We start from the raw sequence: 14,035 nt of genomic DNA, 5'->3' as shown, positions 1-14,035 counted from the left end.
TGTTGTCTTTGGTGTTTGTGGGTTGAGAAGTCTTGTAACTGCTGCAGCTCACTGATTCAGGGCACTAGGGCATGCTCCGCCTGGCTCCTGGTTTGGTTGGTCCACGCCGCCGTGCAGGATAGACCTTACCCAGAGACCATCCAGGCTGTCCTTGGCTGGAGGCCTGCTTCCCTCTGCTATTTTGTGGGTTCTGCAGTTCTAGAATTGGTTCAGAGCCATTTTTTATAGGTTTTTGGAGAGACTCGGTGGGGAGCTCACAAGCTAATCCCTCCTTTCCACCTGCCATCTTGGCTCCGCCCCTCTGAGGTCATACCTAATCCCTTCTCCATGACAGCCTTTCAGCTCCTTGCATACAGCCATCTTGTCCCCCTCATTCATTCTTCTTTTCTCTAGGCTAAATATAGCCATTTCCTTCAACCAGTCCTCCTCTCTTATGAATTCAATGCCTTTACCATCCTGGTTGCTCTTCTCTGAACACACCAACTTTATAATGTCCCAGAACTTGAAATGGAAATGGCCTTTTTGAGGGGAAGGTAGCAGGGGAGAAAGGGAAAAAATGACCTTTGAAAAAGCATACTACCTCTATCTAAAGTGGAAATTTTTTGTTAGGAAGTGTAGGGGAAGCCAGATTACAAAGGGCCTTGAATGCCAGGCAGAGGTGTTTGAATTTTATCCATTAGGCAACAGGGAACCATTAGAAGTTTTTGAGCAGGGAAGTAACAGCAGGAAGTAATAGTTTTTTGGTAAATTTGTGAGATTCTCACTACCAATTTAAGGGAGAGCCAGTATTTCACATTCTTCCCATCTCCTTGTTTACAGATAAACAAAAAATGAGTTTAGGTGACTTCTAGGAAGCTATTGGTTTGGCATTGACTGACAAGTAGTTTTCTAGATTAGTTTTTGCTCATCTGTTGCCAAGTCCTTAAAATACTGAAAAATGGCCAACCAATTGTCATTCATAACTAGGGGGTACAAGAGGATTTGATAAAAGTAGTTAAAGGTTCCTTTTGCACCCCAACCAGTTTGTTCTATGTATTTTACAGCACATAAAAATAAAGTACTTCCTAAGTATATTCTCAGATCATCACATTCAGATGCAAAGAGAATAAATACATCACAGTCAACAAATGAGAGAAAACTTACGAGGTTTTTAAGGCATTATGGTCCAGGGGAAAAAAGCACACAACTTGGAAGCAGAAGAATGGGGCTCACATCTGGCTCTGTCATTCATTGTCTGCATGACTTTAGGGGGATCCTTAAATCTCCCTGGGACACAGCTTCTTCATCTGTAAAACAAATGGAATTTTACTTGTTGATTTCTGAGGTACCTTTCAGTTTTAGATCTGTCTTCCTATGATTCTGTGGCCCAAAGCCAATTGGGCATTGTCATTTACCTTCTTAACAAGATGCTGATATACATGACCATGTTCTAGGGGGAGAGATGCTCAAATTGAGGAGAGGGGGTGAATTCCCCCTGAGTTACTCCCATTTTTCATATACATATGAGGAGACAGGCTCTGAGAAAAAGTGATTCACCCAATTCATATGATAATTGGTAGACTCAGGACTTGAACCCAACTATTCTGACTCTGTGCCCTGTGTAGTGATATTGGTATTGTTTTCCTACCCATGCTTCAGTTTTTCCAGCTGTGAAAGGAAGATAATCTCCCCCCCCCCCCCCCGGAGTGTGTCATGAACGAGATGAAGGCCAATGAGTTCTTTAGATCCCTTGGACAAGGCCACGTTATATTCTCAAAGTTGTTCTCATTAACACTTTGTTGCCCTAGGAAATAATTTTTCAGTCTGGTAAATATTCAGATAAGAGTGCAAAGCCCACAGAAATCCCATGATGTCATTTTTGCCATTTGCTTCCAGCAGGTACCCCAGGGCAGAGAAGGGTACAGTCTGTTCTGAGCTGAAATCTATTGGATGAACTTCCCTGCCCTTTTGTGACAATGCTGTTTTTGCCATTTGCTTTGCTTTACTATTTTTTTCTCTACATGACGTGTTAGAAAAAGCTCATCCCCCTTTAAAATAACATTTGGCGGTGTAGTTGTTCAGTAGTGTGTCATTACTGTCGTTCACACCTCTATTAACTTCATGAATGTCTTATTCAGCCTCACACGTTTAAAAAGAATACTCACCCACCACCTCTGGCATCTGTTTTCTGTCACTTGGTGGGGAATGGGCCAAAAGAGAGGCCATCCAAAGGCCAGGAGAGGGCAACAGAGGTACCAGGAGAGATAGACATATTGGTGCCAGGACACCCTTGACACGCAGGTGTGGCCAAGAGAGCTGGAGTATGAGAAGCAGGTAGCATTCATTCTAGAAAACTAAATTCCTTTGGTTTATAGGACCAGTCCAGTTATGCATTGCTTCTTGATCTTACTAGAGTATGTCCAAATACTCTGAGTGGAATTATGGCTGAATCACTTAGTCACTGTGAAAGAAACCAGCCAGTGTATAGCTGAGGTGATTTTTTGTGCATCATGCCAGCAACAGCTAAAATGAATGAATCTTGAGTTTTGAAATAATGACAGTAAAGACCATTGGAGCTTTGCATCTACAACCTATTCTGCCCATAACTCCTTCCTCTGTGTCTCCAGGCAATTTAAAAGCAATTTATTCTGATCTACATTAGAGGTAGGGAACTGGAGATGCAGGGAAGCAAATACTACTGGAATGAATGGAATCCCTCACTCTCTTCAACCCCTCATTATTTCAGAATGAAGTGAATCTGCTGCTCCTCAAGAGGTTTAGAGCCATATAGAGATGATTGATGCTTAATCAGCTTCTGATTCATTATTTTTCATGATGAACCATCTTTCTGCATTTCTGAACTGAGTGCAGGAAACCCTCCATTCAGCAGAAATCTGAACACCATTAGCCAACGGGTGCATCATTAGCACTATCAGGCTGCAAGAAGCAAGTGAGGACAAAAGGTCTTTAGTGATATATTAAATTTGAACCAAAAGAGCTGGGATGTTTAGTGATTCTGAAGGACAGTCTTGACAGAGAAATGGATTTTGATGATTTAATTGCTTCTCAGAAATCTACAGAAGGGTAATTCCTAACACAAAAGTCCAATAGTACAATTCAAGCTAGGAAACCAAGATTCACTAGGATGGCCTTGGAAAGCATTTCCCCTTGGTTCCTTCTGTTTTTTAATACAAACGTATCTTCTTTTCACCTATCTAGCCATGCTCCCTTCCTCTCCACTTCTCTGCTCCCCAGTCTTAGTTTTACCTTGGTATGAGCACCAACCCTTCTTAGAAATTAGCTAGGGAAATGATATCCCACACTGGAATCCAGCAAACCAAAGAAGAATACAAGAAGAAGCAGAAATAAAAATGCCTATAGAAAAATGGAAGGAAAAGAAAACAAGCATTTATTAAGAGCTTATTATGTGCCAGGCACTTTACAGATATCATATTTATGAAACCACCAAAGCTAGTCTCTATATCCTCAAATTTTAAATTGTAGAGGAGCTACAGACCATGTTCTACAGTTGCTGTCTTGTCAGGGAAAGGTGTCTTCCTGGGCACTTCCTTTTTCTTTCTGCATCACACTTAATTGTTTGTTTTCCACATGGAAACAACTCTGTCTATGACTAGAGCAGGTCAAAAAGATGCAATTTGATAATCAGTTACAGCTCAGTAGTGTCCCATGGTCCATCTGTAAACTTAGAAGCGAAGATCTCTGCCCCTAGTTCAGCAGTTTTAACGTTTTTTTTTTTTTCTTGTCATGGACCCTTTTGGCTGTCCAGTGAAGCCTATGGAGCCCTCCTCAGAATAATGTCTTTAAAAGCATAAATTAAAATACATAGACTTACAAAGGAAACTAATTATATGGAAATACAGTTGTATGTGTGTATAAATATATATAGATGTGTATGCACACACATATACACCCAAGGTCAAGAACCCCAGGGGAGGAAATCCTGCTCTTAGTGCTTTCAGCAACTGTTCCTCATTAAACTAGATCCATGAGAGAGGATGGTCCTAGTGGCGTGAATCCAAAATCAGTATCTACTTTGTGCAAGGCAGTCTGATTTCTCCTGAGGGAAAAACAAGCATAATTAAAACTTGGTCCCTTACATTATGGAACTTATTCTATATTAGCCTATATTCATTCTGTATCTATTTATCTGTGTACTTGTCTTTTCCTTTAAAATGGCAGTTCTTTGTGAGTAAGGATTGTTTCATTTATTGAATTTCTATCCCCAGCACCTAGCACAGAGCCTGGTACAAAGTAGACATTTTGTGTTTCTTCACTGAATGATTGATCTAGCAAGGAGTGCTATGTCATACTCACAAATATGCAATATAGTGTAATACTCTGCAATTCTGTAGTATGTGTATAATAGCAATGCAGTCATTCTAACACAGAATAGAATATGGTAGAGGTTTAAGGGAGTGATAGGTAAATATTAGGCCTGGGAAGGAAAGATTTTTACACTAAGGGATAGAGAAAGCCTTTATGGAAGAAGCAGTATTTGATCTGGGTCTTAGAAGATGTCTTAATTCAAAAAGTAGAGACGCAGTAGGGAAGGGAAGGAATATACTGGATGGAAGAAGAAGTATGAACATGAAGGCGGGCAAACATGTCAGCTGGGAATGGGTTCTTCACCCACTTGCCCAAGATAAGATTTTACTGGATGAGTTCATCGTGATTCAGTGATTGTCTATTTCTGACCAGAAATTTAGACTATGTGAGCATTCAATCTCAAGGACAGTTTCATGCAGTTCCTTTCAGCTCCCTGGTTTTTTTTTTTTTTTTTTTAGATTGGGCCCTTTCCTATTCAGATAACCATATTTAGCAGATTTCCTTTTAGTGAATGATTAGTATTGTAATGGTAGACACTGCCAAGTGAGGCCTTTAGTATAAGGCACTTTAAGAAGGACATCAGCTTTTTTCAGGCCATGAGGGTTCCACTTGATGAGGGGTCTCCTGAATCAGCACCCCACTTTTTACCTGTGCTCATTGAAAAGTTCTCTCACTCAATAGGATATGACCCATTAATGATTAATAGTATCTCCTGAGCACTTGGAAAGAAATAATAGGAAAGAAACAAGTGTTTTATTGTAGTCTCTGGATTTTGTTTTCCATGATTTTAATTTGGCCACTTTGCTCTCCTCTTTGTCCCCAATTCTCAAATTAATGAATCCACCATGCAAGGCTTGCTGCTTTGTTTTCATCCTGGGGATTTCAAGTGACTGAAGTCTGGGGTTGGTTTTTCAAAGAGAATCTAGACAGCTGAGTACAACAAGCTTGGCCTATCCCCAGTGGACTGATCTCTAGTAAAGGATCTGTGGTTTGGCAGTGACTTTAGCAGGCTTCAAGCATTAATGATGCAAAGTAATGCCTTTTGTCTTCCTAGCATATTTGGGGCCTTCTTGCTCTTTTGTGACATTACATTGTAAAAGAGGTTTTTGGAGATGAAACAGCCCAGCTGTCCAGCAGGACTTTCCGTTATTGCCACCCCTGCTTTCAGTGTTGGGTTCCCAAGGAGAGGCGCATTAGAAGTCAGGGAGAATCTCACTATCCCACTGTGCGACCTTGGGGCCTCACCTTCCGCCTTTGTAAAATGAGTCTAGCAGCTAGTCTGGCTGATCTCTGAAGTCTCCTTAGCATAACATTCTGTGATTCAGGTCACGTGCACCATAGACAGTGTGTTAGTTTTATATGCACACTTAACATGGTTAGTTCCTGGCACTACCCCAGGAACATGCCCTATTATCTATTTACACAATGGTTTTTATAGATACCTCTTGTAGGTAAAAGTGAGTAACAACTCACGTTTATATGGTGCTTTGCAGTTTTTAGAGTGCTTTCCTCACTATGAAACTAGAGTGTCAGCATATTAAAATAGAGGAAGCAAAGACCCACCAGGAACATGTGACTTCTGTGTAGCATCAAGACTCAGAAATGGACTTTGGACTTGAAGGCGAGAGCCTCTCAGTTCACATATTCTCTGCACCCCGTGTCAAGTTCTCTTTCAGTTACACACCTTTCTCCAGGAACTTTGAAGCATGGAGCAGTTCATACTATAAGGCATGAAAGAAATCACAAAACACATATTGTGAGGAACACTTAAGAATAATATTCTCCTTGCTCCATACTCTGCCCACCTCCCTTGCATATATAGCAAAGGCTAGATTTAGCATTCCATATAAAGCACTGAAAACTTGTATGTAATCACATGAAGAGGAATCTGGACTTAGACTTAGTCATCATATACTGACTGTACAATCCCTCACCAATTCAAACTTTCATGGCCTGAAAAAGCTGATGTCCTTCCTAAAATGCCTTATACTAAGGGCCTAACTCACCTGGAAGTCTCATTTATTACAATGAAATGTTCTCAAGATAGTAATTTGAGGGAGAATAGGCCCAATCTAAAAAACAAACAGACCAAGGAGTTTAAAGGAATCGGCTAAAATTTCCTTTGAAATCACATAAATTCTAAATTTCCAGTTAGAAATGAACAATTAATGAGTCAGGATGCATTCATCGAACAAAGCCCTTACCTGCTTATCTTAGCAGCTTGGGCAAGTGGATGAAGGCCCACCCCTCACTGAGTGAGCGCCAAACATATTTGCCTGCCTCCACACCCATGTTATTTCCTATACTTAGAATGTCCCTTCTTGCCAGGGCTACCTCCCTTCTTTGCTTAGTGGTTGTATACTCAGAAAGATGAAACTAATTATAATGCTAGACTAAGCAGGTCAGAATTGGGAAAGTAAACATTTTTCAGACAACTCATGTAATATATGCCAAAGCAAATGACAACTATTTGGGGGGTTTTCTGCTGGTTTGGCTTATACAGGCCACCCCCTTCCCTTTTGCTCTGCAACAACATGAATGATTTGATAACTAACTCAGTCCACAAGCTCTTTAAAAATCATCTTGACTTCCACTTGAGTCCAAATATTGTCTATGCCATTAAGAAAAAAAACAGCACCCAGACCTAAACTCTTGTTGGTTCCATTTCTCTTATCACTTAGAAAGAATCCAAATCTGAGTAGTTTTTCTAAAATGTTTGTTCTTGTGCAGCCAGGTCCCAATAACGTGCTATGAACACGTTGGTATGAGTGGATGGTACTTCGTCTGTTTTCTACTGCTTATGATTGGTTAGAAGATTTCATTTTATAGCATGTAAGGCCTCTGTTTAGAAATGCACATTGAAGGAGTTTGGGGTGAGCAGACGTAGAGATGTTTCTTCATCTGGAATATCCTCATTAGATTCCAGACCTCTGAAGGGTAGAGATAGCATAAATAAAATAAAAAATTGAGTTTTTAGCTGAATAGGGAAACTCAGTGGCCCCTGCGTTTTAACGCATACTTGCATTTTTGTAACTTGGCTGCATGCTAAGGATGCTGAGGAAATATGCAAGTAGACAGGCAGTTAGGGGATTTCAGTTGTGCATGGTCAGATTATAAGCATGTGACAAAAGCCAAATGCATCAGAAGGCTTATGAAATAGCCTTTTGGATTCACAAATTGCACAACCCAGGTGCCACTCAATATTCTAAAATTAACTAGCTGTGTCAACTTCAGCAAGTCCTTATGTTTCCCTGGGCTTTGCTTCCCAAAACTGTAAAATTCAGGGCTTGGAATAGAGAGACTCTCTAAATAAAAAGTCCTTTCTAGCTTTTCTGATTTTCTGTGTTAACAGCCTGCAGTGACATAGTAAGAAAGATACTGGACTGGAAATCAGGAGACCTGGGGTTTTAGTCTATATTCTTTTGTTATCTAGCTCTGTGACTGTAATTTAACCATAACCTCTCTGAGCCTCTTTCTTCATCTGTAAAATGGGAACAGGGGTGGATTAAATAATTCTTAAGGCCACCTTCCCGCTCTACCATTCTATGTTCCAGTGGTACTCACATGTATTGTTTGACATCGATGGACCTGACTACTCCATTATTAATGTCACAAATAATAGGGCTTATTCAGGAAGCAGGAAAACAAATGACCTGCTGGGAGGAACAACTTAAAAGTCTTGTTTTGATGTTTCCAAGTAGTTTATTTCCTGTAACCTTAATTAGCACCGTAAGAAAAATTATTGAAGCGAAGTCGTGTGCTGTTGTTTAAGCTTTGCTTTAAATTGCCATGGTTTCTGTGAGTCAGTGAAAATATGTATTTTGTGGGGATTTACTTCATGACCAACACTCAGCAAAGAAGATAGTACCAATTCAGATGTATTCAGATATAATTAAACCTAGGTCACATTCAAGTCCATTAAGCAACAGCCCCAAATACTTTTAATTAATGGGTTCAAATTGGTTGGTCATGGGAGCTTATTTTTAAAAAAAATTATTCTATTTAATAGTCAAGAACCGTATGTCTTATCTGTTTTTCTCCAGAATTCTTATTTGCAATTCAGTGCAATACAATTTGCGATGAAGGTTTCAACACATGCCCTTATTTACAGAGGTTATGAAGCAGTAAGAAGCCATATCTCTGACTCAAACCTTTGGGGACACAGTCTGAATCCTCTATCGTTCTCTATTCCCAAGAATGTCACAGATCTAAACAACAATAACAATAAACATTTTTTTAAAGCACACACTTTGTGAGAGGCATTATACTAGATGCTGAGGATTCAAAAATAAGGCGGAGGGGGTTCATATATCCCTTGCCTTCAAGGAGGGAATAGGGAGAATACAGCATGCATACAAATAACTGTGATACAAGGTAGAATGGGGCAAAGGGGAAATTCTCTTAAGATGTTCTCAGAGTGCTCTCTAAAGTTTTTAGAAAGGAGACATCATTTTCAAATGAAACAGAAGTTTGGGCCATGGATTAAGGACTGTTTTATGGGGGAAGTGTCTTCTGAGCCAGACATTAAAGGATGAGAAGAATTTTGATGGATGGATTTGTGGAGGTGATAGGGAGGGGAGGTGCTTTCTAGTCATGGGGGATGGTCTACATAAAAACATGGAGAAGGAAGATTACACTTTCTGCTGGAGAATCAGTGCAGAGGAATATATTGGATGAGATTGGGGAGCCAGAGGCAGAGGAGTAGAAGATGAAAACAGGAAACAATTTGTTTCATAGGTATTATGCATGAAGGGAATAATAAGGCTGGATGGATAATGAGGAGGCATTGTATAGGGCCTTGGATGCCAGGCTACAGATTTTGTATTCAGAGAGCCCCTAAAAGTTTTTGAACAGGGGAGTGACATACTGTCATTAATATAATTTTTGTAACTGTTTGACATGGGTCGGGGAGGGAAGAGACAAGAAGCAAAAAAACCAGTTAGAGGACTATTACAATCATTCAGGTGGAGTATGACCCAGTGGTAGGCTCATAAATGTTTAATCACCGTACCTACAAAAAAACCCAAAGATGAATAAATGGCAAACTTTTAATTTTAATGTTCATTATTAACATTTTCTCCATCACCTAAGTCTAGACAATCAAAACAATAAATCAAGACTTGATTTGTAACACTTGCTGATTTCTGCAGTGTGAATATTCACACTGATCATTTAAAAATTGGCTCTCAAGAGCCCATATCAGCTGCTTCCAACTCACCCCTAAATGTGACTTGTGATGGTTGTTAGCAGTATGATCAGAGAGAACAAAATGAATCTAAGCAATAAGGGAGGTAGAATTAACAGATGTTGGTTATGTATAAGAGAAAAGTCAAGAAAGAGTTTTTGAGCCCGGGTAAATATGTATTTATGATACACACACACAATGTTAGGGAGATAAGGTTTAGAGGTTGGTTGGTGAGTGAGATTTTAGATATGTTGACTTTGAGGTGCTGGTGAGACAAAGATAGAAGTACAATTGCCCGTAAGAAATACAGAACTCTAGGGGTCAAGGAAAGGATTTGGATGGACAGATTTGAAGTTGTATAAAGGTGATAATTCAGTTCAGATCTTCAAGGGAGACAAAATACTAGGAGAGGACTAGGGCTTAAAATAGATCATTGGGTGGGAATCCACATGTAAGGTATGGAAGGGGCCAATAGAGAACATGTAGGAACAATAGGAAAAAAACCAGAAGAGAATACAGAATTAAGGAACAATGAAGTATGAAGAAAGAGGAGGCAGTCAAATTTGATGGAAAGAGCCAGGAAGAGGACTGGAAATAAACCACTGGATTTGATATACAAGGGCCTTTCTACCTCTATAATCCTATGTTTCCCGTTACTTGACAAGTCAGACTTTCTACTATTGAAATCTGTCATTTTCTGGCAATTCTCCCCAGGACATAGAAGCAAGCAAAAGGTATCCAAAGCAATCAAGAGTAAGAACCTCAGCCAGCTCCAGGGCTTTAAATTGGTCAAGGAAAGGATCATTCTCTCTTCTCTTTACCAACACCTGGTACTTCCTTGAATTCTTTTTTTCTGCAGGTGCACCTTTTTCTCATGAATATACTCCCACTCCTAGTGGAAGACAGTGTAAGTTGCTAAGATGTAGCTAACCTGTAGAGGGAGAATCCATTGTTAGACCTTAAAGCCATATCTGCTATAACATTTACTAAGTATTTATGATATACAAAGCACTGTGCTAGACCCTAGGCATACCACACCAGCATTTCTCCAAAGGTAAAGGTGACAAGTTCACAAGGGAGAATGAGATAAATGTTATTAGAAATTTGAGGAGGATGAAATCATATTCACCAGAGGCAGTCAAAGTAGACTTGTGAAGGATGTAGTGCCTGAGTTGGACCTTGAAAGAAGAGAGGGAGGAGATTGAAAGTGATAGGACATTATTCCAGCTATGGGCGAAAGCTGTAAGCGAAGAAACAATAGCCACAGAGGTCAGGACAAGGATTGGTGGTAGAGTAGTGACACGACATTATAGGTTTCTGAGCCAGACGGAATTTTGGAAGGCAGCAAGTGGAAACCCCTCATCTTTCAGAGAAGGGAACTAAGGTTCAAGAAAGGTTGTGACTTTTCCAGGGTCATATAGTAGGTGGCAAAAGTAGATTTGAATTCAAGCCTTCTGACTCTAAATCTGGTTTTTTCTTCCTTCCTTTATTTCCTTCCCTCTTTCCTTCCTTTCTTCTTTCACTCTCTCCTTCTTTCACTCCCCTCTTTCCTTCCTTCTTTCCTTCATTCATTCCTGCCATATTTACTGAGAAGATAGATCAAGGACACTCTCCCTTGTACCATCTTGGTCCTTTAGGACTTCTTTGGATCATAACATATTGCCTCCCTAGTCCAATTGTAGTGAATCACGGGGATATGTGAAAGGCTTAAATTAAATGAGAAAGGTTGAGATCAGGTCAAGCTAGAAAAGGCAATGGATGCTGGATATAACAAGGAGCTTTAATGTTTATATTGTGTTTTTTAGGCAATGAGGAGCCACTAAAGAAATTTTGAGTAGAGGAGTGACATGAATTGTTACAGAGCATTAGGAAGATCACTTCAGGAGTATCTCAGAGGATGACTGTGAGAGCAGATAAACAGGAAGCAGAGACATCAGTTAGGAGGCTATTAATAGTACAGACAAGAAGGGATGAAGGTTCAAACTAGGGGGAGTGCAGGGGAAGTGAAGAAGAGGAGCTGGATGAGAGACATAAAGACAGAAGTGACATAATTAACTGGGTTGGACCCCTAAGGTGAGAGCTCCAAAGATGAGTAGATGACCTTCCCCAGGGCCTGGGACCTGAATTCTGGAAAACTCATGTATAGAGATCTAATGTGGGAAGTATTAGTCCAGGTGGAAAGGAACAAATAAGTGAAAGCAGGCAGATGGCAAGCCCCCCCTGGGTATACGGCTGGATGAGATGTGAAGCTTCCCCTCCCTGCTCAGAGACTATTAAGTGTTTACTTTTTTATACTCTTAGTAGCCCTAGTGAAGGTCACCATTTACTTTCTCCTATCTCAGTGATTTCAGGATCTTTGGGGAAAGGAGTGGTACCTCCCCATAATTACAATGTTAGGTTCCCTTCCTTCAGGAAAAAAAAAAGCATGTTACATTTATGGTTGTACACTAGCCATCATTTCTGAAAACATTTAAAAGAACTTGAAATTTTGCTTCCTTCCTCAACAAAATTCTAGGCTTTACTCAGATGGGACCAAACCACCTTTATGTCCGCTTCTGGGATTTGACTGAGGATTGAAGGAATTCCAGACATGGTGGTGTGGGGGGTAGGAAGAGGAGAAAGAAGAGGACGGTTATTGTTTAGAGCTTTTTAATTAATCCATTCTAAGTTACTTCCCCATTAAGCCAGCTGTAGAGGTGAAGGAGAGTAGGGGAAGGAGAAGGAATCCAATTCATAAACATAGTTCTAATTCAGCATCCTTAGCTCGAAGAGCCAGGAAAGTGAGATGTTAGGTTCTTGGCATTCTCCATAGCTATTGCAAAAGTAAATGATCCCCAGTGGAATGTGAGCTGTCTTAAGTTGATTTGCCTATGGGGACAACACAATGGGTTTGTTGATACCATACTTAATATTTATTGAGTACACTCCACACCATACTTCGCACACTACCAAATTCTCCAGAGGGTAAGCCCTCACCATCTGGGAGCTTAAATTCCTAAGGAGACACGTTAGACAGTAGAATTGGCTTGTGCCAATTAAATCCTATTTCATTTTGGACTAGGAAAAACAATGCCAAGTTGAAGCATTATGTGACCCCCATTGTCCCTCTGTCTTAGCTCTGCTGAGGTCTGCAGACTGTCATTTTGCTGCCATCTACTGTCTATAGTAGGAAAAGCCCAACATTTTGCTTCAGCTGTGGGTACTGGCAGCTTAACTGATTTTACAAAGAATAATGCCTTCCCTTTCCTACCAACGCTCCTAAAAAAAAAAAATAGAGTTCTGATGGTGTCCAGCGATGTAACCATTCTAAGAACCCGTGTCTTCCAGTCTGCCATCATGTGTTAGAATACTGTCATTCGAAATGTAATCAAGCTACCAAGTGACCTTCTGTGGCATCCCCCAACCCCCAGCATCACTGAAAGGCTCTGTTGTTCCATCCATTCAATGAAGAAACCTCCTGCTTAATTTGCCAAGATTTTTCTTAGTCATGTTCTCTGGCCCATTACAGAAAGATTATTGTTGGACATTAGGACCTCCTCCTCCCTCCCTCCAAGTCCATTCCTTCCCTTTTTATCATGGAAGAAGAATATGGCATACCTTAATTACAGTTCTAGAGAGCTTTGCAATTGTATTTTTGCAGAGAGTTCAGTGGGAGCACACACCTTTCTCCTACCTCTCATCTAAGATATCTGTGGACGTCTTTCAGAGCTACGGCAGGCTTTGTGTTGAGAAATTTAAGGTATGATAACTCATTTCAAGTGAAGGAAAACAATCCTGAATTGTGTGGATTTTTTTTTGTTATTGTTTTGCAGTTGTTTGTCGGACTGGGGTTCCCATATGAGGGTCCAGCTCCCCTTGAGGCTATCGCTAACGGATGTGCATTCCTGAATGTCAAATTTAACCCACCAAAAAGCAGCAAAAACACGGACTTTTTTATAGGCAAACCAACCCTGAGAGAGGTAAGCATCTATCAAAGCATTAGCCAAAAGACTGTGACTGTAGCGTAGTACTTTAACAAACATTATCCTTAGCCTTCTGATTATAGCAGGCTTCTCTAAGCAGGGGATGTGATATAAATGAAATTGATTGGCAAACATTTCTTCACCACATGCTACACGCAAGGCATCGAGTTAGGCATGTTAAGCTGCACAAAGAAAAATGAAGCACATTTCTTGCCTTTAAGAAGGAAGAAGTCTAGCAAGTCGATGACATATTTGAGAAATGACTGTAAAGCAATGTGACGGATATTTTTTAACAAGTCAATCATAAATGAATATCCTCCCCTTCGAAACAGTAATGTTTGGGAGGCTGTATTCCAATGATTCTACCAGAACTATTCTTTGGAAAAGAGAAAGATCCTATTAGTCCAAGGGCTTTATAGTATGAGCGGCAACTGAGCTAGGCCTTCCACAAATAGAAGCAAAGTCTTATTGATGCTTTTTGATTTGACATCACAGTCCTATCTGAACATACTCCTCCCCCTGTGAACCCTTTCATGATAACAAATTATTAAAAATCAGTTCA

The 14,035-nt window shown here is 40.2% G+C and overlaps 1 protein-coding gene across 1 annotated transcript in view; it reads left to right on the top strand.

Annotated features, from left to right (window-relative positions):
• Positions 1-14,035, top strand: part of MGAT5 (alpha-1,6-mannosylglycoprotein 6-beta-N-acetylglucosaminyltransferase) — a 384,608-nt gene that overhangs the window by 338,355 nt on the left and 32,218 nt on the right. The window contains exon 14 of the mRNA XM_036747575.1: positions 13,324-13,470. Within this exon, the coding sequence (XP_036603470.1) occupies positions 13,324-13,470 (147 nt within the window). The remainder of the gene's footprint in view (positions 1-13,323; positions 13,471-14,035) is intronic.

This window comes from Trichosurus vulpecula, chromosome 2 (genome assembly GCF_011100635.1).
Source record: "Trichosurus vulpecula isolate mTriVul1 chromosome 2, mTriVul1.pri, whole genome shotgun sequence".
Taxonomy (NCBI): domain Eukaryota; kingdom Metazoa; phylum Chordata; class Mammalia; order Diprotodontia; family Phalangeridae; genus Trichosurus; species Trichosurus vulpecula.
The sequence above is the reverse complement of the archived record's forward strand: the minus strand, read 5'-3'. Positions and strand labels throughout refer to the sequence as shown.